Source organism: Galeopterus variegatus, unplaced genomic scaffold (genome assembly GCF_000696425.1).
Source record: "Galeopterus variegatus unplaced genomic scaffold, G_variegatus-3.0.2 Scaffold362, whole genome shotgun sequence".
Classification (NCBI taxonomy): Eukaryota; Metazoa; Chordata; class Mammalia; order Dermoptera; family Cynocephalidae; genus Galeopterus; species Galeopterus variegatus.
In genome coordinates, this window is record NW_007726473.1 from 174,977 (window position 1) to 201,328 (window position 26,352).

The 26,352-nt window shown below is 36.5% G+C and overlaps 1 protein-coding gene across 2 annotated transcripts in view; it reads left to right on the top strand.

Annotated features, from left to right (window-relative positions):
* The window catches only part of YAP1 (Yes-associated protein 1), a 118,400-nt gene that overhangs the window by 63,356 nt on the left and 28,692 nt on the right, over window positions 1-26,352 (top strand). Inside the window, exon 4 of one of the 2 annotated variants that reach the window (XM_008567988.1) lies at window positions 8,361-8,474. In XM_008567988.1, coding sequence (XP_008566210.1) covers window positions 8,361-8,474 — 114 coding nt within the window. Of the gene's footprint in view, window positions 1-8,360; window positions 8,481-26,352 lie in introns of both variants that reach the window. The other variant, XM_008567987.1, reaches the window with a different exon arrangement.

Sequence of the window (26,352 nt, forward strand, 5' to 3'; positions counted from 1 at the left end):
TGTGTGGAGATGAGACTGAAGACATCACCAGAATATCTTTGTGTGATAAGCTAAGAAGCTTGAGCCATAGTCTGAAACATTTGGGCACCGTTAAAAATATGACTCTTCTTTAGGGGACTTACCCTATGGTTTTTCCTGTTTTTCTTATTTGGTCATTTGATCTTTGAGATCCAAATATGTCATTTTCTCATATTTAAACCCTCCTCCTTGTGTATGTTATATATGAATTTTAATACGTTAAATTTATTATCGGAACAAAATGACAGAAGTATTCCAAGAAAGATTAGAGAACTGACTTTTAAGCACCTACTATGAGCCATGCCCTGTGTCAAGTACCCTCTCCCATAATCTTCTCAGATTAATTAAAAGAACTAGACTTGTCAGAATTTAAATCCCTGCTCTGCCATTTGCAAGCTTGTAGCTTGGGCTGAGTGATCTTGGGCAAGCTAACTTTTCTTTGTAGTTTACTCATCTGTAAAGTGGGGATAATAATAGTAGTTACATCATGGGTTGTTAAATGAGTTAGTATTTGCTTGCAAAGAACTTAGTCAGTGCCTTGTAAGAACTGTTTGTGATCCATCATAAATATGAATCCAAAATTTCAACTGAAATTGGTTAAAATTTTAAAATTACATTCCTTTAAAGAGTCTTTGAATCTACTTTTCCAGCTATTCCTTCTGCTTTCTAAAGAGGCAACTTCTTGATAGATGTGTACTTTGAACCACTCATCAGGGTGTGTTTAATAAACTTTCTCGGTGTCCTTTGTGACTTCTTTATTCCTGAATTGTGAGGCAGATGAGAGGGAGAGGTTGATCATGTAACTTTGGTATAGTTGATCAAGACTTTCTTGTTTGATTAGATATTGCAAGTGATTTTAGTTATTTAATACAAGAGGGTCCTTAGGCAAGAGCAGGAAGTTGATGTTGAGTCACCTTCAGTATTATGATGTGGAGTATTTTATTTGGTTTTGAAATATTGCAGGAAGTTAGTATTTGCTATAGTAGATAAGTTATCAATCAAGCAGTAGTAAATTCTACATAAAAATGTTTTATTCCCCAAGGATAAGTAATTCTAATTTATGAATTTAATTATAGTCTACCACTCTCTTTTGCTTATTCTAATTCAAATCTCTTACCCTCTTTACATCTCATTAAAATGCTGGCCTCTTTCTTTCTTCCTTCTTGAGAAGGAAGGGCCTATTTTTTATCTTCTCTTCCCCAAAAGGCTTTGGCATGGTGGTCAGGCATGATAGTCCAGCCTTGAAAAACTCCCAGTTCTTTTCCATATCTAAGGATGTACCTCTTTAGAGTATATAAAAGTGAATTGAGATGAAAATATTTATTGCCCATTCTGATTCATCTAGAGGTTGGCCATGAGTTTGGGGGGATTGACATTACCCTTTAGTAATGGTAATCCCCTTTAAGTATTATCCATTTAACCCTTTACTAGTTGAAATAATGAAAGGTTTTTCTGGTCAATTCTTGGTCATAAAAACTAAGTGAACCACTGTACCTCATTCCTTGCTTATTCTGTCCCACCCACACACCCTGGCCTTTTTACTGTTTCCCCTGCCTGGAGTACTTATGCCCCAGATCGTCACATGTTTGGACATGCCTTGCATTCAGGTCTACACTAGTCAATGCAGTCCTTCTTGATCTCCATTTCTAATAGATCATTTCCCATTTTTCTTTCTGCATTTCTGCCATTTATTATTTTTTTTCACTGCACTTATTATTAGCCAACATAGTACTGTACATATCTGTCTTCCTGGCTACAACATAAGTTCTGTGAAACAAGGACTATTTTGTTTATTGTGATATCTCCAGGGCCTAGAATAGTGCCTGAATATAGTAGGAGCTCAATAAATATTTGTTGAATGAAAGAATTTGCAATATTCCGTGTGCCTTCAGTTTAAGTGGCACCAAATAATAGAGAAATTGAACTTACATAGAAAGAATGAAACTGAATATTTTGTTTCACAAGCATAAATAAATGATTTTATTTTATTATTATTATTTTTTTAGTGGCTGGCTGGTTTGGGGATCTAAACCCATGGCTTTAGTGTAAAGAATTTTAATTGGATTTCATTTTGATTACATGCATTTCAGCCATTGTTTATTCTCACTCTAAGGCACTATGCTGGACAATAAAATGGAAAAAATGCATAATATATACTCCTGTGTTCAGGAATTTCACAGTTTTTCCAGGAAGAAAACATACATAATGAAATAATACCATATGGTAAGTGCTATGGCATAGGTATAAAGAAAGTATTCTGCCAGCACAGAGAAATGGCTCTTCATTTGCACTGAGAAACTAAAAATAGTTTGAAGCTTAAGTGGCCAGGAATAATTCCCATGGATCACATCAGTTCTTCTTACTTCCAGACTACCTACTCCTCATTTCTATCTGATCATCAAAGGACAAACAACATAATGAATTTTGATCTACTTCTCCATAATAATAGCATGGGCCATCCACGTTTTAAAAATGAGAGAACAAACAACACCATTCTTATGGCTGCTTTATCCTAATAGAGGGAAGCCATTTGCTTCATTCTTATTCTAGCAGATGTGGTTTGTGCCATTCTCAGACAAGTAGGGCTTGATAGATTGATCTCTGAATTTCCCCCCACTGCTGTTCCCAACAATGAATAAATATCATTGTGTATATGATGGATAGATTGAAGAAGCAGTTCTGTATCAGCTAAAGAATTCTAAGAGGTTATTTTAGTATTATTATTATTTTTTTATTTTGGCATTTAGCCGGCATGGGGATCCAAGCCCTTGACCTTGGTGTTATAACACTGCACTCTGACCAACTGAGCTAATAGGCCAGCCCTTAAGTAGTTATTTTAAATCATTGGTTCTCAAAGTGTATTCCTTAGAAGAGAAGCATCTGCATCATCTGGGAATTTTCAGGCTCAACTCCTGACCTACTGAATCAGAAAACATGGGGGGAGGGAGTGTTTAGCAACATGTGTTTTAACAAACCATCCAGGTGATTCCAATGCGTACTAAAGTTTGAGGGCTACTGTTTACATCAGATCATCTGATGTAAATAAAATATTGCCATTTAAATTTACTTCATTTTATAAACTCCATATTGGAGAAGTTATATTTATGACACACTAAAACCAGAATATAAATTGAACTTAAAGGCATCCTAAATTTATTTTGATCTATCCCTGTGATCTCCTCTTATAAATTTATTTTTGTGGGAAGCACAGATCCTCCTTGGACTTACTGACCTTACTTCATTCTAACTCTAGCCCAAACAGATGCTTGAATCAGACTTTCAGTAGCCTTTGTAACTTGATTCAGAAAATATGTTACTTATGCTTTCTCACTTTTTCATGGATATTCAGCAGTTAGCTTAGTTTAACAAGATGACGTGGAATCCTGCATTAAGAATCAAGTCACTGAATTTCTTCTAAGGCTCCACTTGACTGAACATTTTTTTGTGTGTGAATAAAATCTGGATCTACATTGTTTATATTTTATTCACATTTAAGCTTGAAGAATTGTTTCTTCTTGTTTTTTCTCTTAATTCTGTTACTGAAGATTCCATGTGGTGCAAAGCTAAAAGGTTATCTTTTTAAATGTATTCCTTGCCTTTGATCAGCAGCTTTTTTTCAATATAAAGCAAGCATCCTATTTGGCCATCCCTTTCCACATGACATTGTATTTGTACTCACAGAGTGTTAAGTGAAAGATATGTGAATATATAAAATGTTCTTTTCTGTTTAGCATACATATTTTGGTATAAATTTGACTGCTCACAAAATTATTGGTATAATTCTGTTTCATACACACATTATTTAATTCTTTAATTGGAAATATGGTGAGAAAATAGGCAACAGTCACTACATTGTTTATACTAGGCCTATCTCTCCTTTTTATATTCATGTCCAAAACTTGTGCATTTAGAGGTTTGTTTCTGATTGTATACAGTATACAAGAACAGTGTTGGTGAAAGTTTTCCTGAATTTAATTTTTGAAGTCTACTGTTTTTAGTGAAATTTATAGTTAGTGGTTAAAACATGGGTATAACAGGGATAAAGTCACTATTCCACTTTGAGAATTTAATCTGTGAAAACACCAGCATAAGTTTTGAGGGATATGTTTATGTCTTTAGGAAGTAGTATATTGTATGGGTTAAAATAAAAGCAGAAGGGGCCGGCCCGGTGGCGCACTGGATAAGTGCGCCGCTGGGAAGCGCGGCAGCGCTCCCGCCCGAGGGTTCGGATCCCACATACAGACCGGTTCCCGCTCACCGGCTGAGCGAGGCGCAGGAGCAGCACCGAGGGTTGCAATCCCGTTGCCGGTCCCCGGTCCGGTACGGGGGCAACACTGAGGGTTGCGATCCGTTGCCGGACACGGAAAAAGACAAAAAACAAAAAAAAAAAAAAAAGCAGAAGCTCTGAAACCAGATTTCTGATTAGTAACTACTTTAGGCAAGTCACTAATCCTCTCCAGACATCACTGTGTTCATCTACATGGTGGGGATAAGAACAGTGCCTAGTAAATGGAACTACTGTATGGATTTAAATGTGATAAAGTGTGTCATCATTGTGTGATGGTAGTAATGGAGCTAGTAGTGGAGGAGGTGCTACTGCTGTCACTGCCCCAGTCGTTGTGTGTTGCACTATCATTTATAACAGGGGGCGGAAAAAGAAACAGCTTTGATATCCAACACTGGGGAAAGAGTAAATGAATTATATAGTGTATCAGTACAATAAGATCTGTGAAGCCATTAAAAAAGAACAAGGTTGACCTATGTGTTGTGTCAAGAAAAGGCTCCCATAATATATTAAGTGAATAAAGCAAGTATGTTACAGATAGAGCACACCACCAGTGGGTATGCAGGTATTATGGAATGTGCACAGGAAAAAATCCAGAAGCATGTTATAAAAATTAAAATGGTTATATGCATTTCTGTAATTTTTTTTGTTTGTTTTGTTTTTTTTAACTTAAATGAACTGTAAAGATTAATACAGATGTGAAAAAGTTTAAAAGGGAAAAGACACTAGAGTACTGACATCTTTTACATTTGGTTTAGAAACATGTTAATTGAAAATAATGTATGTACTACATGATTTTAAGTTTATTTATAGAAAGTTCAAAGTATTAGTTAAAAGGCAGGACATTCATTCTTCCCTTAAACATTTATTGAGCAGCTATTCAGGGTACTAGCCTACAAATTTTTAAAGATGAATGACCTGCTCATTGTCAGAAGAACAGATATGTAAATAAGTAATTCCAGCTCTATCTGTTAAAAGTTATTAGAAAATAGAAGAGGAAAATAATTTTTATCTGGGAAGGCTGAATTGAAGAGGATCTGAGCTGTTGCATGATGAATGAGTTTATGTGGGGTGGTGGTGGAAGAATGTCTGTGATAATGGGAACAGTTTATACAAGGACATGACATGATTTAGTGAAAAGTTGGTGGGAAAACTGGTGACTAAAGAAGACTTAAAAAGTGAGTTTAAGGGCCGGCCTATGGCTCACTTGGGAGACTGTGGTGCTGATGGCACCAAGGCCACGGGTTCAGATCCCTGTGTAGGGATGGCTGGTTTGCTCGCTTGGGAGAGTATGGTGCTGACAACATCAAGTCAAGGGTTGGGATCCCCTTACTGGTCATCTTTTTTTTTTTTTTTTAAAGTGAGTTTAGCTGGTATAGGATTTGGGCATTTTCCTTTTGATGGTGGAGAGCAGTGGGAATGTTTTTTGGTTTTTTGTTTGTTTTTAATAAAGCTGTCTGGTACCAGGATTTGGGATTCGAACCCTTGAACTTGGTGTTATCAGCACCATGCTCTCCCAATGGAGATAATTGGTCAGTCCTTAGAAATGTTTTTTAGAAGGCAATGAGTGACATTTAAAAGTTGGTTAGAACATATTTTAAGAAGAAAACCCTGGTGGCTATTCGATAGAGGACACTGGAGTGAGGCGAGATGAGAAATCAGTCACTGGGGAAGGAACCTTTAGGCAGTTAAGAAAAAGAGCTGGTAAGTATTGATGGCTGAGTTCTTAGGGATGGACTGGGGCAGATCAATCAAAAAATGTAAGTGAAGCCTACAGGATGGAGTGGGTGGAGCAGGTAGGGAAGGTTGGTTAATACCCAAGATACCTCTCTTGGTTCTGTGTCAGACAGCTAAGGTTTATGTTAAGACAGTTAAGGTTATGTTGTTAGAAAAAGATACAGAATGCATATACTCAAGTAGTTTCTAAGGCTCTGATGAGGTCTCTTAGGGTTGTTGAGTTGAGGTTCCCAAAGGCATTGGTGTTGATTCTTTTCATCACTGTGATGAAACTTAGAATTTTTAAACATGATTGTTTTTCAAAAAGCACTTTACAGTTGAGCCGTCTTCACAATTAAAGGTAGTAGTAAACCATTGGTATTGAGTTTTGGAGTTCTGTCTTACTGGTGGGGAAATAGAGCCCAAAGTTACGGTGAAATCTAGTGAGAAAAGGTTTGATTTTTATATGTGTTAAACAGTTTTGCTTCCCATTCACCTTTTAGTAAAGTTAGGATGCCTACAGAAAATTCTAACTCTGGATGTGGTTAGCATTGTGTACATAGCTCCATATCCAGGACTGGAAGGAGGGCCTTCCCCCTATGGACTCTAGGCATGCAGAATACTTCAATTCCAAATGTCTGCATTTCCTTACAATAGCAAGTTGGTCTGTTCCTGATTCAAATGAAACTGGCCTAGAATTAGGGCTTTGGGTCCCATGGGCATGTGTGAGTGGCCAGTTTAACCGAAGTTACTTACTCAGCACCACCCATGCTGGCTTGTACTGACAATATAGAAAGAAGGAACTTGTTCCATTTTTGCACAATAGGCATATTGAGTCTCTGGTCCTAAATGTGGGAGATGAATGAAGTGTAGAGATGAAGAGCAATCAGACTGCCTGGGTTTGAGTATCATCTCTGACACTAACAGCTTTGTGGTCTTATACCAGACTTAACCATTCTGTGCCTCAATTTCTTCATTAGAATAAGTAGTTCTACTGCTTATGTCGTTTATTTTTCTAAGGATTAAATGAGCTAATGTACATAATATACATAGAATATGCTAAGCACTCAATTCATGTTAGTTCACAGTAGAAAAGATTTTAGGCAGGTACTCAGACTCTTTCCAATTTATACTTCTTGCCTTGCCTCTCCTGACTCCTGGTAGGAATGGGCAGTGGGGGAGTTGAGAGGAATAAGGATACAAGGAGGAAATATGTTTGAATACTTTAATAATTTATTCCAGGCCTCTAATTGTTATTACCTCCCAAAAGCAATTGTCTTGCTTCCTTGCTCTTTTAATGATAGAAAAATCTTCTTAGTTAACTGCATTTTAATCCTATCTCCCAGATATTGTTTCCTCCCTCTACAGCTTTGAAGTGGTATCTTTTCTCTCTTCCTGAGAAATTTGCCTTCCAGCTTTAGCACTAATCTGCCCACTTCCAAGCCTCTGACAAACTTAAACTTCCAACCATAACCCCCACCTCCTAGCAATTTCTGTTCTGCTTAAAAATAAACTTTTTTTTTAGTTTCTTTTTTAAAAATTTATTTATTTATATATTTATATTTTTTCTTTTTTAATTTTATTTTGTCGATATACAATGAGGTTGATTATTGTGGCCCATTACCAAAACCCCCCTCCCTCCTCCCTCTCCCCCCTCCCACCAAAAATAAACTTTTTTTGGACTGTAGTTTTGTGTATTTCGGTTTTTCTTGGTATGAGCAGTCACATAAATAACGGAAATAAAACTGGCTGGTTAGCTTAGTCTGTTAAGAGAATGATGCTGACAACACCAAGGTCCAGGGTTTGATCCCTGTACTGGCCAGCAAAATAATAATAATAATAATAATAACAAAAAGAAAAAAAATAATGGAAATAAATGGAGCTTGGCTTAGCTAAAGTATGCTTTACATTAAATAGAATGTTTAGGTGTTCTGGAAACACTTGGATGTATTTTGGTTAAAGAGCCTTGGTGTCCCTAGAAAGGTACTGTCACAAAACTGATTAGACTGGGGGATAGTCCCTGATCTGCAAGCACTTCCATGTCTTGTATTAAGAGTAATAATTATTTGGGTCATGACTTCCAAAAGGATTTTTTTTTAAATCTGACTTTTTTGTCCATCTGTGTCTTTGGGGATGTTCATTTTATTATTTGGTGGTTTCTTTTTAGTGGAGAAGATTCAGGTATATAGGTTTACCTTTCTTCTCTGAACACAGTCTTAAATCTGTTTAATGAATTGTTTAATGTCAAGATGTGTTTTCTTTTTAAATTAGCATCCTCCCCCCTACTTTTTTTTAGGTGCACCAAATAAAAACCAACCATGATTTTTTTTCTGTATTATAGGTCCTCTTCCTGATGGATGGGAACAAGCCATGACTCAGGATGGAGAAATTTACTATATAAACCATAAGAACAAGACCACCTCTTGGCTAGACCCAAGGCTTGACCCTCGTTTTGGTAAAGGTTCATCTCAAAACCTTTTTAGATATTTTTGATTACTATTTTTTGTATGTGAATTTGGGAAAGCACATTTAAATAAAATTGCATTGCTTTGTAGTATTAAAAAGTGACTCTGCCCACCCAACTTCTTCCAGTACTATTTTTATTCCTATCATACCTCTCATTTTAAATTTGACAAATTTAAGTCTTAATCAGATTTTTAGCCTGGGCTCCTCAGGTTGGGGTATGTCGTAGTGGCTGACTAACCAGAAACACTGTGTCTTTCATATTTTGGGGGAGACATAGTGATCTTGCTTAAAACAATCTTTCTAGCTGTAATAATCAGACTGTCATGCGATATCTAAAACATGGAAATACCAGCTTTTCTCAGTGACCTGGTGTCTGCATTTGTTTACCTACTGAGAGTGGTGAGTACTATGCCGTTCCTAGATGTCCTCTTGGTGGGTGGAACCCGTCACCCTAGAAATGGTCCAATGAAAGTATTTTCCCTTTCTTTTGGCTTTTTTTCTTTTAAAAGTAAAGGCCCTTGTCTTTGTTTTTCATTTAGGAAACAAAAAACAAGCCATATTCCCCTCCAAATTATGTAAATAATTGCCATTTGCACAAAGGAGCCCTCCACTCCCAAATATGCACATTTTGATAAGGGTGTACAAGTTCTTCGCTGTGTTTCTAGCCTTTTTTTTTTTTTTTTACTGTTTTCAGTTTCTTCAGTTAGGTTTCTGAGATATTTTTCCAAAGCCATGGAAAATGAATCTAAAAAGGAGCAGATAATTGTGGTTTTGAAGCTTTGGTCTTGGACTAGATGCAGCTAAATGAAAACAATGTGCAGATCACCGAGTAGGTCATACTGAGGGGACTGGGAACCTTTGAAGCTTTACAGGGGTTGACCTAACAACAACTGCGGGGCCCTTACGGGAAAGAGGAATTAACTCTGTGAATGCCATCAAAACACAACCCTGGGGGAAGAAAGAAAAAGAAAAACTCTGTCCTGGAGCTGGTTGGGTAAAATAACTTCCCTATTAGGGACATTATGAACAGTTCTCCTGTGTCTTATACCTTAAAACAAACAATATTCTGGTTTGTCCCAAACCGACAGGTCAGCTTTATAGACTGACTGAACCCCCATTCAAGTAAAGTCAAAGGTGGCAGAGACTGTCATTTTGACAGATATCTGGTTTGGCTTAAATGCTGGCCTTTTGCACTCCAAGACCTGCTTGGGTGTTAAAAAAGTGATGGAGTGTGTTAATAATTTGCAACTTCAGATTCTGTTTAATATTTGAATAAGCCCGTGTCGTTGAAACAGGAAGCCAAGTAAGGTAGAGAATTTAATAAATGTTGCCACTTGTATGGACTGGAACAATAGCAGCCATGTTTCCTTAAATCATCTTTAATGAAATGATTTCAACTTGTCCACATTTCGGAAATTTTAAAGAATGGTGCTGTGGGTTTTTTCCCCCCCAATCTAAGGTTATGAAAGATGATGATCAACTCTCAACTGACTGCAGAGATCAGGAATTAGAACAAAGATTTTTATTTATTTTTTTAATAAGTATTTTTAGTTAAAACAGTGAAGTAAAACAACTTAATGTGAGCTTAGGTAGATCTGTTGATTACACACACAGCTTGGTCTTTTGTTTTAAGAAGGGGAAGGTACTGAAAAAAAAAAAATACCCCCTCCCTACCTCCAACATATATGTATACACAGCATACAATTAGATATGCCCCCCCCCCAAAAAAAAGTTTTATTAATTTCTCATATTGCATTTAGTTTCCCTTTTTGGGCCCACTCTGTATGTGTATCCCAGACAGTCTTGACAACATGCCAAAGCTTTTTATTTTGTGGCCCGACTTTTAATCTGTTCCAGACCTTTTCAGTCAGAGAGCTCAAGTGTAACTGAAGGGGAGCAGGAAAGAAAAAAAATGTGTGGGTTTCTCTGATCTAGAGTGACAGCAAATAGAGACAAGCTGTTAGCTGCTGGATTTGAAGTTTTCCTTGAAATCTGAAGTTCTGTAGAATGGATTATGTTTTATCTTTGGCAAAGAAATATAAACTATCCTCTTATTTCTGACCCTTTGAGCCATGCAAACACAAACAAATGGTATAGGTTATTGCTTTCATTGTTGTGGAGTTTGCTTTTCTATATTCTCCAAATCTGTATTAAAAGTATTTATAAAATTTTAGCTTAAGTCTAGTAGACGTGTGTCTTTTGGCATCTTAGAATGGAAATTACACCTCTGTAGGAGCAACACCTTTTATATTTCTATTCTTTCTCATGTGCTTTGAGATAAATTATATTTAGAATAATTTATCAGTCTTCATTCACATCCCACATGAAGTTAATAAGTTATCTATGTAATTTTAGGAAATTAAATAGTAATTTGCTGTAATTGGCTGTTTTTTTTATCTGATTTTCTTATTCTTTAACATTTAAAACTAAATATCTTATATTTATACTATTTTAGAGAATATTAGTAATTCATAACATCATGATGTGACATCAAATGGCAATAGGATGCACTGATATTTATTGAGTTTTGAAAAAAGAGGTTTTTTTCTTTTGTTTGTTTAAGTAATCATATTAAGAATGTTTTTACTCAGTATTTTTTTTTTTTTTTTTAAAGATGACCGGTAAGGGGATCTTAACCCTTGACTTGGTGTTGTCAGCACCACGCTCACCCAGTGAGCAAACCGGCCATCCCTATATGGGATCCGAACCCGTGGCTTTGGTGTTAACAGCACCACACTCTCCCGAGTGAGCCACAGGCTGGCCCTTGTTTTTACTCAGTATTAAAGAAAATGGATCCTTCGAAATTATGCAGGCCATTAAGTTATTTTATATAAACACATAAGAAACTCTTTTTCCTGGAGATTTTGTGTAATTCCTGTTCTTCAGAATGAAAAAAAAGATCTACTCTAAAACTAACAGTCAATGAACTGATCTTTTATTTAATGTTATTGTCCCTATTGTTTATATAAAAAGATGTATTAAAATAGTGTTAGTGGGCCGGCCCGGTGGCGCACTGCTACAGTGCGCCGCTTGGGAAGTGCGGTGGCGCTCCCGCCGAGGGTTCGGATCCCACATACAGACCGGCCACTCACTGGCTGAGCGAGGTGCGGGAGCAACACCGAGGGTTGCGATCCCGTAGCTGGTCCCGGTCCGGTACGGGTGCGACACTGAGGGTTGCGATCCGTTGCCGGTCACGAAAAAAAGACAAAAAGGGGGAAAAAAAAATAGTGTTAGAATCTGTGTTTTTGGAAGCAAGTGCTGATCGCACGACTGAGATAAAAATGTTTGGTGTAAACAAAATACAAGGGTCTTCAGAAAGTTCATAGAAAGATTCGTATTATCTTCTAATTCTATTTTTTCTCAAACTTTTTGAAATATCCTCATATTATAGCCAGAGATTTGGGGGGGAAATTATGCCTTTGAGTTTTAAAGGAAGAAATGATTAATTTAGCATGGCAAAAACAGAATATCCTTTAATTCCTAACTATAATTTTGTGCACAGAAATTCTCTGCATGGAAATGTGAAAGGTAATTAAAATTCAGGTGTTGATTTTGGTTCTTTGTTTCAACATTTCCCAAAACTTGTTATACATGCGTGCATACAAGTGTGTGTATGTGTGTATATAAAGTACTTTATTAAATAAAATTAAAAGAATAAGTGAAATCCAAATATCTGTTTAAAAATTTAACTCTTGAGAATCATTAACCTTTTCTCTTTTTAAGACCAGGTATTTCTGATAGCTATTATAATATTTTTCTTTTAATGAAAATGCACCTAATGACCAACTAAATACCTGAGTATCTGTCCTATTAGTGATGGAGGAAAAAACACTGAAGGCTGTAGAAACTAAATCTGTAACTTCATTAATGAAGTCTTGGGTAGATAGAATGTCAACATCTAATGACTTGAGTTTTATCAAAGCAAGTCTCTTGACATCCAGGCATTAAAAATGGTTTTTTTTGCTTTTTGTTTCTTTACCAACTCTTAAATTGCTACTGGTGATCATAGGTTGTCAGTATTTGATTGTGGACTGTATTATTATAATTCCTCTAATCAGCATTTCTCAGCGGGGAGAATGCTAGTATACTGGGCACTACAGAACATTCAATATCCCTGGCTCACTAAACGCTATAGAGCCACCCAGTCATTGTGACTCTCCAAACCACCAACAATTTTTTGTTTGTTTGTTTTTTAAATGCTGGGAGAGGTAGGGAATATTGACCAAAATCTGAGCTCCTCTGAGATCTAGAGAAATTGTAACCTATCCAAGGCTTTATAGTTAAGTGAAAGAACTGAAATCTGAATTTGATCTTTTGACACGAGAATTTTTAAGAAATCTAGATTGCATGCATTTACTCTTTGAGAAATACACCTAATATACCAGTACTGGTACATGGAAATTTTAGAGGGAAGAAGACCAGTGGTATGTAATATCCTGTAAGTATACTTATATCCTTTATTGTGACTCATCTTGAGGAAATTACTCAAAGATAATGAGTTTCTAATTACAGAAGAGATTATAAAATCTCTGATTGGAACACACTTTGAGCCATCTAGTTCAGTTATCTACACAATTCATGCCTCACCTCTGTCATGTTCTTAGGAGATTGTCTTCCAATTTCAGCTTTGACCTTTCCCTTGACTGGCTAGTATACACATTAGAAGGCAGTCCATTCTACTTGAGGAAAGTTCTGATGACCAGAAAGTTTGTGTCCCTTTATTTCCCATAAATCTACTTCTCTTCACATTGGTGGTTATAGCTCTAACCTCAGCAGTGTTCTCTTCTAACTCTGGTTTCTCCAATTTTTCACGTGTTAAGAGTTCTCTGTTCTTTACCAATTCACTCGCCTCCTTTCATTTTTCTAGTGCCTCTTTAAATGTGATATTCTGTGGTGTTTTATATGTACATAATCTAGTGAGAAAAGTAGTTACGGCCTTGCTCTGACCTGGCATGTTCTGTGCCCTCCAAAAATCCATTTTTCAAATCCACAAGAGAGACTAGCATTCTATTTTCCACACGATAGTTATGTAATGCGCTGGATTCAATTGAATTAAATCGTGATGTAGAAAAAATTACACACTAAATTGGGAATCAAGAGACCCAAGTTCTTCTGGTATCACAATGTAACCAGCAGATTCAGAAAGATACCAATCTTCTCTTAATTTGATGCATCTGTAAAATGTGACTGGACGCTCTGAAGAGTATTTCCAGTCTTTAGCTGAATACAATATGCTTAATTATGAGTTCTTTACTAACTGCTTTGGACCCTTGCTTAAGTTTACTTCTCAAAAGCCTTATTGACTTGAGTGCGTTGCGGTTTCAGAGATACTTCTGAAGCATTTATTGTACCGTTTAAGTTTAGCTTTTGGTTCTCTGGTCACAGTTGGGAATTACTTTTCAAGAGGAGATAGAGGAATCTTTCAACCTTTAATCTAAAGATAAGCCTTATCGCATGGTGAGTATACCCAAGCAAACAAATCTGATGGGAGATGGGAAGTGTTGGGTGGAATAGTTAAGCTTGTCCACATTCTCAAACTTTTGGAAGCATATGGGAGTTTAAGTATGCTCATTTACTAGCAGGGTTCAGTTTTACTGCCTTAAAGATGGTGCATTGCTGGTATGCTTTGTTTCTAAAATTCAGAACTTCCATAAAGTTGCCACAATAGAGGTCTGATGTAAGTGGATTTGAAGCATAGTTCCAGGCTGTATGCTTAGCGAAGCCTGATTTAAGACATACTGTTAGTCAGAGATTGTTACTAATTGTTGCCCTTAGTACATTTTTTTTTTACTTTAAGCATTTGCTGAAAAGAATATTTTAATACATAAGTTTATAGAATAAATACCAGAATTAGTTCAGTGCTTGAGCTTTGCAGTTTTATTTATTAAACTATTTTGGCAGTATCCTACTAAATTTATCAATTATGGTAAGCAATCTCCACTACTCACCAAAGGTGAATAGACATATGTTGATGAAGTTAAATTACTATGTAATTTCTACTTGATAGATAGTTTAGTGAGGGAAATAGTAGTAAGTTATTCATACAGGATTTCTTTTTTTTCCTGGTGGCTGGCTGCTATGGGGAACTGAAGCCTTAACCTTGGTGTGTTACAAGGCCATGCCGTAACCAGCTGAGCCAACCAGCCAGCCCCCTCATACAGGATTTTTAAAACTTAAAAGCTTAAGATCACCAAAATTACTGAATGGGAACTTAATGACTTATTTGTATTATTAAAGCTCCCAACATCAAACACAAAAAAATCTTACTTAGTTTCTAAAATAAAACTATGTTTCAAGTTATATTTTTATTAATTCTGACTATGCTGGAGAAGAGGAGCCAATTATTGTTGCTTGCCACTTTTTGTGTCAACTCAAACATCCAGGCACACAAGAGTACTTCAAAAAGCTCATGGAAAGATTCGTATTATCTTTTAATTCTGTTGTTCCCTGAACTTTTTGAAGTACCCGCATAAGAAACAGAAAAGGAGATTGTAGAATTCCCAAGGGAAAATGCAAATATCTGTTGTTTGGATTTTTGGTTTTTGTTTGTTTTTGTTTTTGCTTTTTTTTGTGGCTGGCTGCTATTGGGCTCCAAACCCATGACCTTGGGGTTATATGACTGTGCTCTAACCAACTGAGCTGTTTCAATAAGTTAGAATGATTTAGAAGGAGAGTGGTTCAGATTTTTTGTTTGTTTTATACTCATTTTGTTCTGCTACCCTGGTTGCTGAGGTAATTTTAGAACTCATTCTGGACTTACTTCAACTTGTAGGTTCTCCTCTGAATTACTAATGCCATCCTACTAAAGAGGGATAAAAACTATTTCAGGATTTATTTACTCATTGAACAAATGTTAGAGTTCCAATTACATGCCAGGCACTATGCTAGCCATCAGGAAGAGGGGGATGCAAGCTACTAAACAACTAAAAAAATCATTACAAGATGTGTTAAGTACAATGAAGATTAATAAACAAGATGCAGAGAAAGGAAATAGTGGGGGCGCTGCTTGCACCTGGGAGGTCAAGGAAGGCTTTTGTGAAGAGGGACACTAAAGGATAAGAAGCCAGTCACACTCCATACTATATAAAAGGATCGATTTTTGTGCTTATCAGTAAAAACTCTTAAGGTATGCATCTCTTCTAAATTATAAACTCCCCCAGTGAAAGAGCATTAGTGGTAATAAACTAGAGTCATGTCATTTAATGATGGGGATATGTTCTGAGAATGCGTTGTTAGGCAATTTCGTTGTTGTGTGAACATCACAGAGTGTGCCTACACTCACATAGATATGTATAGCCTACTGCAACCTAGGCTATATAAGTATAGCCTGTTATTCTAACCACTGTTTATTTGGTCTGTTATTAACTGAAACGTTGTTATGCAGTGCATACCTGTTTATGAAATTAAAATTAAAGCTGTTATCAGTGGACCTGTACACTCATTAATCTGACATGAGTTCATAGCAGCAGGTATATATTAAAATGTAACTCCCCTTCTCTTTAGAGCAATAGTCTCATCTGAACTTTCTTTCCAAATTAGACTTTAAACTTTATTTCCTTAGTAGGAGGGAAACATGATTGTACTCTGGGAAAAGAGAGAGAGTTGAAAACTAGTTAGAACACTTTCTCCTTTTTCCACCTAACCTCATTAGCAATCCCTGTGTCTTGCCCCTCACTGCTTAATTAGGTGATGAGGAGAAGAATGTTCTGTTGAGGTTTTTTTTTTTAGCTCCATCTACAATTGTTTGAAAAAGTACCATTATAATGAATTTTTATGCCAGTATTTTGTTAGATGATTGAAGGAGAAGAAAATGGATTGATCCAAGTATTGATATTTTTTATTACTATTTTTTGAACAGTTAAAATGTGAATAACCCAGTTTTGGGGGGTGGGGTGCTGGGAATTGGTGCTTGGGAAGGGAGAGAAGTGCAAAGTGTAGGAGGGAGAGATTATTTTGCCTGTGATGAGACCTAGAGTAGGGTCTTAGAGTAGGTGAACTGTTACCACATATTGGTCATTAGGGAAATATAAATTAAAACCACTGTGAGATACCACTTGACTCCTATTAGGATAGCTAAAATAAAAAAGACGGACAGTAATATGTGTTGACTGGAATGTGGAGGAATTGGAATCCTTGTACATTGCTGGTGGAATTGAAAAATGATGTATTCCCTTTGGAAGATAGTTTGGCAATTCCTTAAAAAGTTAATTATAACATTCCCATATGACCTGGCAATTCCATTCCTAGGTATATATGCAAAAGAATTGAAAACAAATATCCACACAAAAATCTGTACATGAATGTCGATAACATTATTATTCATAATAGCAAAAAAGTGCAAACAACCCATCAACTGATGAATGGACTAACAAAATGAGTATATCCATTTAATGGGATACTTATTATTTGACAACAAAGAGGAGTGCAATGCTGATACATACTATAATATGGATGAATCTTGAAAACGTTATGTTAAGTGAAAGAAGCCAGTCACAAAAGGCCACTTATTGTTTGATTCCATTTGTATGAAATGTCCAGAATAGACAAACCCATAGAGACAGAGAGTAGATTAGTGGTTGCCAGGGACTGGGGAGAGGGGCAAGAGGGAGTGACAGGGTTTCTTTTTGGAGTGATGAAAATGTTCTGACGTTAGATAGTGGTGATGGTTGCACAGTTTTATGAATATATAAAAACCACTGAATTGTATATGTTAAAAGGGTGAATTTTGTGGTATGTGTATTATCTCAGTAAAAAAATCATCCCAAAGCACGGCATTGTCAATTAGGTACATACCTTAGTTAAATTTTGGAAAACATCTTTTGCGTATTGATTGTAAAAAGATATATTCAGTTATTAGATTAGGACCCTGGCCTTTTACTTCTTTTGTAAGAGATTTTCAGTATGAATCAAATAGTAAGTAATTTTTACTAAAAAACTATCATTTTATATTTAAGTAGGTTATTATGTCAATTTATAGCAACTTTTTGTAGATGATTCAGTCCCCTAGATCATGTAGAAAATAAACATTTAGGCCCAGCAGTGGGTGTTTTGTGTTGTGTTTTTACTATTTTAAGACCCACAGACAGCCTATTAGTTCGTGTTTTTAGAAGTATTCATTTCTCTTTACAAGTCTGCTATTTAATAATCTTGGTTACACTTATAAGTATGGGGAAAACCTAAATTTTGTTTCTAAATGTTGTAAACAAATTACTGTAAATATGCAATGTCTGAGATTTGATAAAATATTAGACAAAGTAAAAAAGTGTTTTTGTTGTGGGAGATTTGATGTAGATTAGAATTTTTAAACTATTAGAACATTAATTTTAAATTTACACTTAATAAGGTTACTAGAATTGAATTTATTATTCCAAAGTTTATGACTAAGAGGTTTGTAATAGCTTGTAATAGTCCAGAGGTTTTGAGGGTACAAATTATGTAAATCTAAAAGTTATTTGGAGTTTGAAAATTTGAGTGTTTAGAATCAAACTTAGGAAGAGGCCTGGGGCGGTGACCCCCTTTTCTCTTGGAGAAAGTAGTCTCTTATTTTTCAGTAATTACTGAGTCGGTTTGCTACCATAAAACTGATTTGTTTAGTAACACTTAAAACAGTTACTGTTTCATAGTCCAAGCAGCACAGACTCTGATTTTTAAAATATAGCATATTATAATTTTTAAATTCAGATGTTTTTAGGGTTTTTTCCTCTTTACCTGTTAAAAATTTTATTAAAACTAGAAACATTAAAACTGGGATTTCAATAGTTGATCACAGGGGAAGAAGTTAGTAATACTATTCTTTTCTTTTCTAGCTGCCCTGCCCCCTTCCCCAGAAAACAAAGCCTGTTTTGTTTCTTGCCTGCTTGTGAGGTCTCTGCTGCACCCCATGTGGGTGCACTGCTCTGTGCTTTGTTGAATGCTTAAGATACTCAGAAGGTAAAAAACTGGATGCTTCTGGAGAGGAATAATCCCAACTTCAGTAGATAAACAGGGTTGTTTGAATTGGTCATTTAAGTGAGCTCTTTATATGGAAACCTTGTAGCACTGCTTGTATCCACAGGTAACAACATTTAGATAAACACAACTAAAAGTGCTCACCATAGTCACCAGACTATTTCTGTTACATATTTTGTGCAAGTTTCTGTTTAATTCTATGGACTGGTTCTTCCTTTATTTTTTGATATCCTATTTTTCCTCTTCCATGATTTTGAATAGTTCAAATAAGCTTAGATTTGAAAGAGACCTTACCAACCATTTCAATTATATAATAGCAGTGGCTGTTGTTATTAACGATGACTGCTTATGGTATCTAATTGTGGGAAACTGGTAAGAAGGGAAGGATATTTATCTCTTTATTTTCATGTAATTTTGTTACTGCTCAATTTTCACCAAGAATACATATTACTTTGTAAACAACTTATTAGATATTAATAATGAAATCTAGTGTAGAAAGTTCAAGAGCTTTTTCTAATTTGTTTTTGGTTTTTTTGCGGCAGGCCAGTATGGGGCTCCAAACCCTTGACCGTGGTGTAATCAACACCACACTCTACCGATTGAACTAACCAGCCAACCTAATGTTTCTTAATAGGTAAAATATTTAACAGTGTGTAACTGTAGAATCTGTTTTGAAATCAGTAATGTTTTAATAATTTCAATGCTTCTCAACTTACTAATAGGCTATTTTATAATATTTTTTAAAAACTTAACTGCTTGAGGGCCGAGCCCGTGGCGCACTAGGGAGGGCGCGGCGCTGGGAGCACTGTAGCGCTCCCGCCGTGGGTTCGGATCCTATATAGGGATGACCGGTGCGCTCACAGCACTCACTGGCGGAGCGCGGTGCGACCAGTCTCAAAAAGGACAAAAAAAAAAAAAAAAAAAAAAAAAAAAAAACCTTAACTGCTTGAAACTGAAAACATTTTATTCCAATAGTTGTTTGCTCTAGGCCTCAAAATGACATGTTTGCTGTACGTGATGGATATCAGATCAGCCCAATTCATTTTTTTTTTTTTTTTTTTTCTTAAAAAGATGACCGGTAAGGGGATCTTAACCCTTGACTTGGTGTTGTCAGCACCACGCTCAGCCAGTGAGCAAACCAGCCATCCCTATATGGGATCCGAACCCGTGGCCTTGGTGTTGTCAGCACCGCACTCTCCCGAGTGAGCCACGGGGCCGGCCCAGCCCAATTCATTTTTAACTCATGCTGTTGAGCCTGACATAGCACAAGTTTAAAACATTTCTATGTGGAAATGTAGAAATGAGTGTTCTATTGGAATGCCAGGAACATGTTTCACCCAAAGAGAAAGATCCCCTTAGCTCAATCTCCACCATCCATCTTTTTCCATTTCGATCTTATAGGAAAGATAAATACGCATATCTTTGTGAATCAAAGGAATTCTTGGAGGGCTGGCTGGTTAGCTCAGTTGGTTAGAGCTCAGCATTATAACCCCATGATCACAGGTTCAGATCCTCATACCAGCCAGCCACAAAAAAACAAAAGTCAGGAATACTTGGAAAAAGTGAATGGCATAATAAAATGGGAGGAGGGTAAGTTTGTGTGTGTCTATGAAGGAGGAGGGAGATATGGGAATTCAAAGGAGATATAGGGATCATCAAGGTATGGAATGATTATCTGTTGGAGTGGTAATGTTAAGGTTTAGAAACACTATTTTGGAGAAGGGGAGAAACTAACATTTACTGTTCAAGGTTTATGATAGAATACTCAGTCCCCACAATGACTCCCAAAGGGAGATGTTAGCATCCCCAGGCACAGCTGAGAAAACTGGGTCTTGGATGAGTTACTGAATTGGTATGCCCAACTGTAATCAAGGTTTGTTTGATTGTAAAGCTGTGTTTTTTTATATCATACTGCAGGGAAGTTCAGACTGTGCCTCTGAAGGTTCAAGTCAAAGCCTGCTGAAATGAATTGATGATAGATTAATAGAAGAAAAGCCATAACAGATCTATTTAATCATAGTTTTATGTGACACGGGAGCCATCAGAATAACAACCCAAAGACTTAGGGCAAACTATCCATTTTTATGCAAGGTCAATGAAGCATGGACATCTGTGTAGAAAGATGATGGGACAAAAAGGGTACGATCTAATAGTAACAGACTGAGGGGGAAAACCCAGCAAGGCCTGTCTGTTCACATTCTTTTCAGTCTCCCTATGCATGGGTATGGGGCAGGACCCTCTCTGGAGTGGGTAACTTGTGACCTACAGTCAAACAGGGTAGGTCGGAGAATTTCTTTATGGCCAGTTTTTATACAGAAAAGCAGGGGGTAATGTTTTTAGGTTTTACGGATGGCTTTGGGGATTTTGAGGCCTTCACTTTGGGTTATCATTTTCTGAACCACAACAATACTATGGTACCTGTCAGTTGTATATCTATGTTGGTGACAGATATAAAGAACTTATTAAATGAGGTTGTTGGTGCCTGGCAAACCTTAGCTCTCAAAAATTGCTGGGTTTTTTCCTATCCATTACCTTATAAAATACTAAACTGTAAACTATAAAAATGATGACATTTTAGCCATTTATTCTTTTAAAGCCATTTCATAAGTCAAAAAGTTTGATTTTTTTGGGGGGGGGGTAAGATGAAACAGTATGTCATGTTTTGACAGCCATTCTTTGTTCTTTCAGACAAAAATATTAAGACAAGATAACCAAAAAGACAACTGGGGTCAAATTTTAAAAGTAAAGGTCAGAAAATAAAACCACATAAAGTAGTGAGGGCAGTGCTAGAGGCCTGCCAGGTCCAGAGGCCATTCAGCTCCTGAGGATATCAGGAACTAAAAGTGTTAAGAATAAGGAAGGAGGGCCGGCCCGTGGCTCACTCGGGAGAGTGTGGTGCTGATAACGCCAAGGCCACGGGTTCGGATCCCATATAGGGATGGCCAGTTGGCTCACTGGCTGAGCGTGGTGCTGACAACACCAAGTCAAGGGTTGGGATCCCCTTACCGGTCATCTTTTAAAAAAAAAAAAAAAAAGAAGAAGAAGGAAGGAGATACAGAATAGGATCAGTGGTGAAAGTCAGGCATACAAATGACATAGTTCAAGCATTTACAATGATTGAATGACCACATGTCAAGTCATAGAGAAGTCACAAATTTTCTAGAATCAATATCATACAGACCATGCTCTTTTAACCACAGTACAATTAAATTAGAACCCAATAATAAAAAGTTAGCTTCAAAAAAAAGATGGCTCATTATTAAGGTTGTACTGTATAATAACATATTATGAACATATTATAAAGGCAGTACTGGTACAAGAGGAGTTTTCTAATGAATAGAAAATCCAGAAATAAAATAACAATATGTGGGGCCGGCCCGGTGGCGCACTGCTACAGTGCGCCGCTTGGGAGCGTGGCAGCGCTCCCGCCGAGGGTTCGGATCCCACATACAGACCGGCCACTCACTGGCTGAGCGAGGTGCGGGCGCAACACCGAGGGTTGCGATCCCATGGCCGGTCCCGGTCCGGTATGGGCGCGACACTGAGGGTTGCGATCCGTTGCTGGTCACGAAAAAAGACCAAAAAAAAGGAAAAAAAAATAAAAATTAAAAAAAAATAACAATATGTGGAAATTTAGTCTATGATAAAGATGACACAAATGGCATTGGGACTAATGGATGGTCATATTGAAAAAAGATAAAATTATGTAGATCCATTCGTGCCATGGATTGGATTGAATTGCCAAATAAATACAATGGTACCACATTTTTCAAATTAAAAATGGGTGAATTTCTCACCTGGAAGTGAGGAAAACAAATTTCAAAAAAGATTGATAAATTTGACTACTTAAAAAATAAACTCTTGGGCTGGCCCGGTGGCGCACTGGATAGTGCGCCGCTTGGGAAGCGCGGCGGCGCTCCCGTCCGAGGGTTCGGATCCCACATACAGACCGGCTCCCGCTCACTGGCTGAGCGAGGCGCGGGAGCAGCGCCGAGGCTTGCGATCCCGTTGCCGGTCCCCGGTCCGGTACGGGGGCAACACTGAGGGTTGTGATCCGTTGCCGGACACAGAAAAAAGACAAAAAAAAAAAAAATAATAAACTCTTATCTGGAAAAAAAAGTCAAGTAAAAAGACAAATGACAAACCAGAGGGAAATCATTTGTAACGTATCCCAGGTAAAAGTTTTCTAACCCTAATATATAGATTGTCTAAAATAAAGAAGATAAAGATAACCTTTAATAATCATATAGAAAAAGATATGAATACAGTTCATGTAAAAAAAAATCAAATGACCCTTTAAAATATGAAATTGCTCAAACTTTATTATAAGACATAGCAAAAATAAAATTAAGATACCATTTCTCATCTTTCAGATTGGCAAAAATCCAAAAACTTGGCAAGGCTTTGGGGGAAAAAGTCACTCTTAATTAGTGGCAGAGAAACAACAAAATACAACCCCTTCCAAGGAGGAGGTCAGCACAGATTTGTCAGTATCTAGTAAAACTACTTAGGGTTTTAACCACTAACTAAGCAATCTCCTATCTAGGAATCTACCCCAAAGATGAAGTAGCAAAAATATAAAATAAGGTATGAATGAGCTTATTTGGTACAGCACTCTACTAATAGTGAGAACATAATAGAATATTGGTTGGATAGAATACTGATCAGCTACAAGCATACTTCAAAAATTTATAGAAAAATAGAATTGAAAGATAATATGAATCTTTCCATGAACTTTTGAAGAACTGTCATATTTCAAAAAAGGAAGTGGGGGAAAATCTGTATATGCTGCTTTGCAGTGATCTCAAGGTTATATTGTTAAGTAGAAAAAAAGCAAAGTGGAAGAAAGTGTTCATAGTATGCTACCATATATCTAAGAAAAAAGGGTGTGTATGTGTTTGCTTAGATTTTTAAAAGTAGAATAAACCAAAAACTGATAAAAACCTGTTATCTGTTGGGGTTTAGGAGAGGGGGATGGGAAGTAAAGCAAGTCTCTAAAATTCAAAAGCAAAATGTCAAAAAGTAAACCTGTATATGGAGTCGGCCTAATCATACAGAGAGGAATTATTTCAGGTGACTTTAAACCACAGTGATTTCACAGTGTATACCTAATGGAAAATGTAGAGAACAAAAAATTGCAAAGAAATCTGAAACTTTTAAATAATCATTTTGTTGACCATAATTTTAATAATCATTTTATTTTTAGACGATTGCATATTAGTGTTAGAACAAAATTTTTCAGCATAAGAGAAATAGCTGTTATAAGATCAGAGAAGCTAAGTAAAAACTATGAATCCTACATTTGAGTTAGAAATATTAATTTTCTGAAAGGGGGATGGGAAACCACCTAAAAGCAGTAACAAAGAAGCAACAGAATTATCATAGGTAACTCTAGTGCCCAGATTAATGTCTCTAAATACCATTTCCCACTAAAAGAAATCAGGGCTTCTTAGAAAAAGGGCTGACTAGAATCTGGGGCAGGGAACGTGCAAGATGGAACATCTTTTTATGCCTAAAATCAATCAAGGAAGCTGACCAAGGCCACTTACAGCCATAGCAAAAGAACTCAACCTGAAGGGCTTTCACTGGCCAAATATGGTAGACTTTGAGAATTGATCAAAATAACTGTACTGAATTAAAACACATCATAAACATTTAAAAATTTGTGATTTCTTAATGACTTTTTTAGAAACCTTTATTGGGTACCTTTAAGAAGATGCTATGGACCAATTCACCATCCTGAAAATACATACATGAAGGGAATGCATCAGACATTTATTCTGACCCTACCTGTACAAACTCTTTTTAGGGTAATCAGATACCTAATATGGGAAAATTCTCATTTATAGAACTTCAGATAATACATATGAGAAAAGAGAGTACCACCATTTTGCCACCTCTAATGAAATAATGGATTTAGACAAAATAAGAAGAAGAGCTGCTAAAAACCAGTAGGTGAAGGAAACTTAAAAGGGATACAATAGGTTTATCATGTCTGCACTCACTGATCCATTGTCACAGCCTCAAAAGGAAGACAACAGACATCTTGCTCCTTCTCATCTTACTACCAGTGAAGTAGTCTTGCCCAAAAATTTGATCAAGCCTCTGTATCTAACTTGTTTCCAGCCAATCAAGGGATAGAGAAACACGTTAAATGGTACTATGGGGATGCAATCAGCAAAATCCAGGCTATAGAAACTTCTATAGGGCAAACCTGAGAACAGTGGTTCTCAAACTTTGGCATGCATCAAAAATCACTGCGAGAGCTGGCTGGTTAGCTCAGTTGGTTAGAGCACAGCCTTGTAACACCAAGGTCAAGGGTTCGGATCCTCATACAAGCCAGCCACCAAAAAAAGAAAAAAGAAAGAAAACACCAGGAGGGCTTGTTAACACAGAGATTGCTAAATTCTATCGCTGTAATTTCTCATTCAGTAGTTTTGGATTAGGGCTTATGAATTCACATTTCTAAAAAGTTGCTTGGTGCTGTTGCTCCTGATGGTCCAGAAAGCACATTTTAAGAGCCATTTTATAAAAGAAGACTTAGATTATGAATGAAATGCAATGTATAGACTTTGTTTGGATTCTGTTTTGGACAAACCAACTGTAATATATATATATATATATATATATATAAAATTGATGTTAGGGAAATGTAAACATGGGGTTGGACATTTGATAATATTAAGGAATTGGTAAATTTTGACAGTGCAATCATGCCATTGTAATTACTATTTTTTTTTCTTTTTTGAAATGCCCCCATTTTTTAGAGATACAAGAGTATTTCAAAAAGTTCGTGGAAAAATAGAATTAAAAGATAATACGGATCTTTTCATGAACTTTTAAAGATCCCTCATACATGTTGAAATTATTTATGGGTGAAATGATGTAATGTTTGTTTGAAAATAATTGGAGGAAGAAAGTGGATGAGGATAGAGGTAAAACAAGATTGGTCATGTACTGATCATTTGGAAGTTAATGAGTGATGAATGAGTACATGAGGATTCATTATATTATTTTTCTACTTCTCTATATCTTTACAGAAATTATTTTCAAATTCAAAAAACATGTTTGGAGGGCCAGCCCGGTGGCGCACTCAGTAGACGCGGCGCTTGGGAGCGCAGTGGCGCTCCCGCCGAGGGTTTGGATCCCATATAGAGACCAGTCCACTCACTGGTTGAGCGCGGTGCAGGCGCAACACCGAGGGTTGCGATCCCGTTACTGGTCACGAAAAAAGACAAAAAGGAAAAAAAAAAAACATGTTTGGAAACAAAAATATATTCTAAGACAGCTCATGAGTTAGATAGAAATTACAAATACTTGAAATAAAACAGTCATGAATTACACTATTTCAAAAAGTACATGCAAGTAAAGCAGTGCTTAAAGGTAAATTTATTGACTTAAATTCTCCAAAAAGATTTAAACAAAGTAAGTTCAACTTAAAAGTTAGAAAAAGAAATACAGAAAGACTGGAGGGGAAAAGTAGGAACAAAACAGAAATAAGTTGATAATGCCATCATCTTACATTGAATAGCTCAGTGGATTAAGTTGAACTAAGGCATTCTGAGAGCTTGGTCTGTAGTCTTTCTTTTTTATAATATCCTTTGTTCTATATCAGTGTTATGCTGGCCTTATAGGAGAACTAGGCAAACTAAAGGGAAATCGGTAGGATTTTTTGGTATTGTCTTATGTCTTAAAAGTTAATTTTCTGCCTCAGTGAATAAATACTTAACTTACTTAGAAATGGTTCAGTGTTTTTTTCAGCACACATTTTTGCCAGATGCTATGCTAGGCACTCGGGGATATATTAATGAATAGGATACTGCCCCCACTCCTGTGGCACTCAGTCTAAGAGAAGATACAAATTTGTAAACTAAAAGTTAGAATCAGTTCAAATCCCTGTACCAACCAGCTGCCAAAAA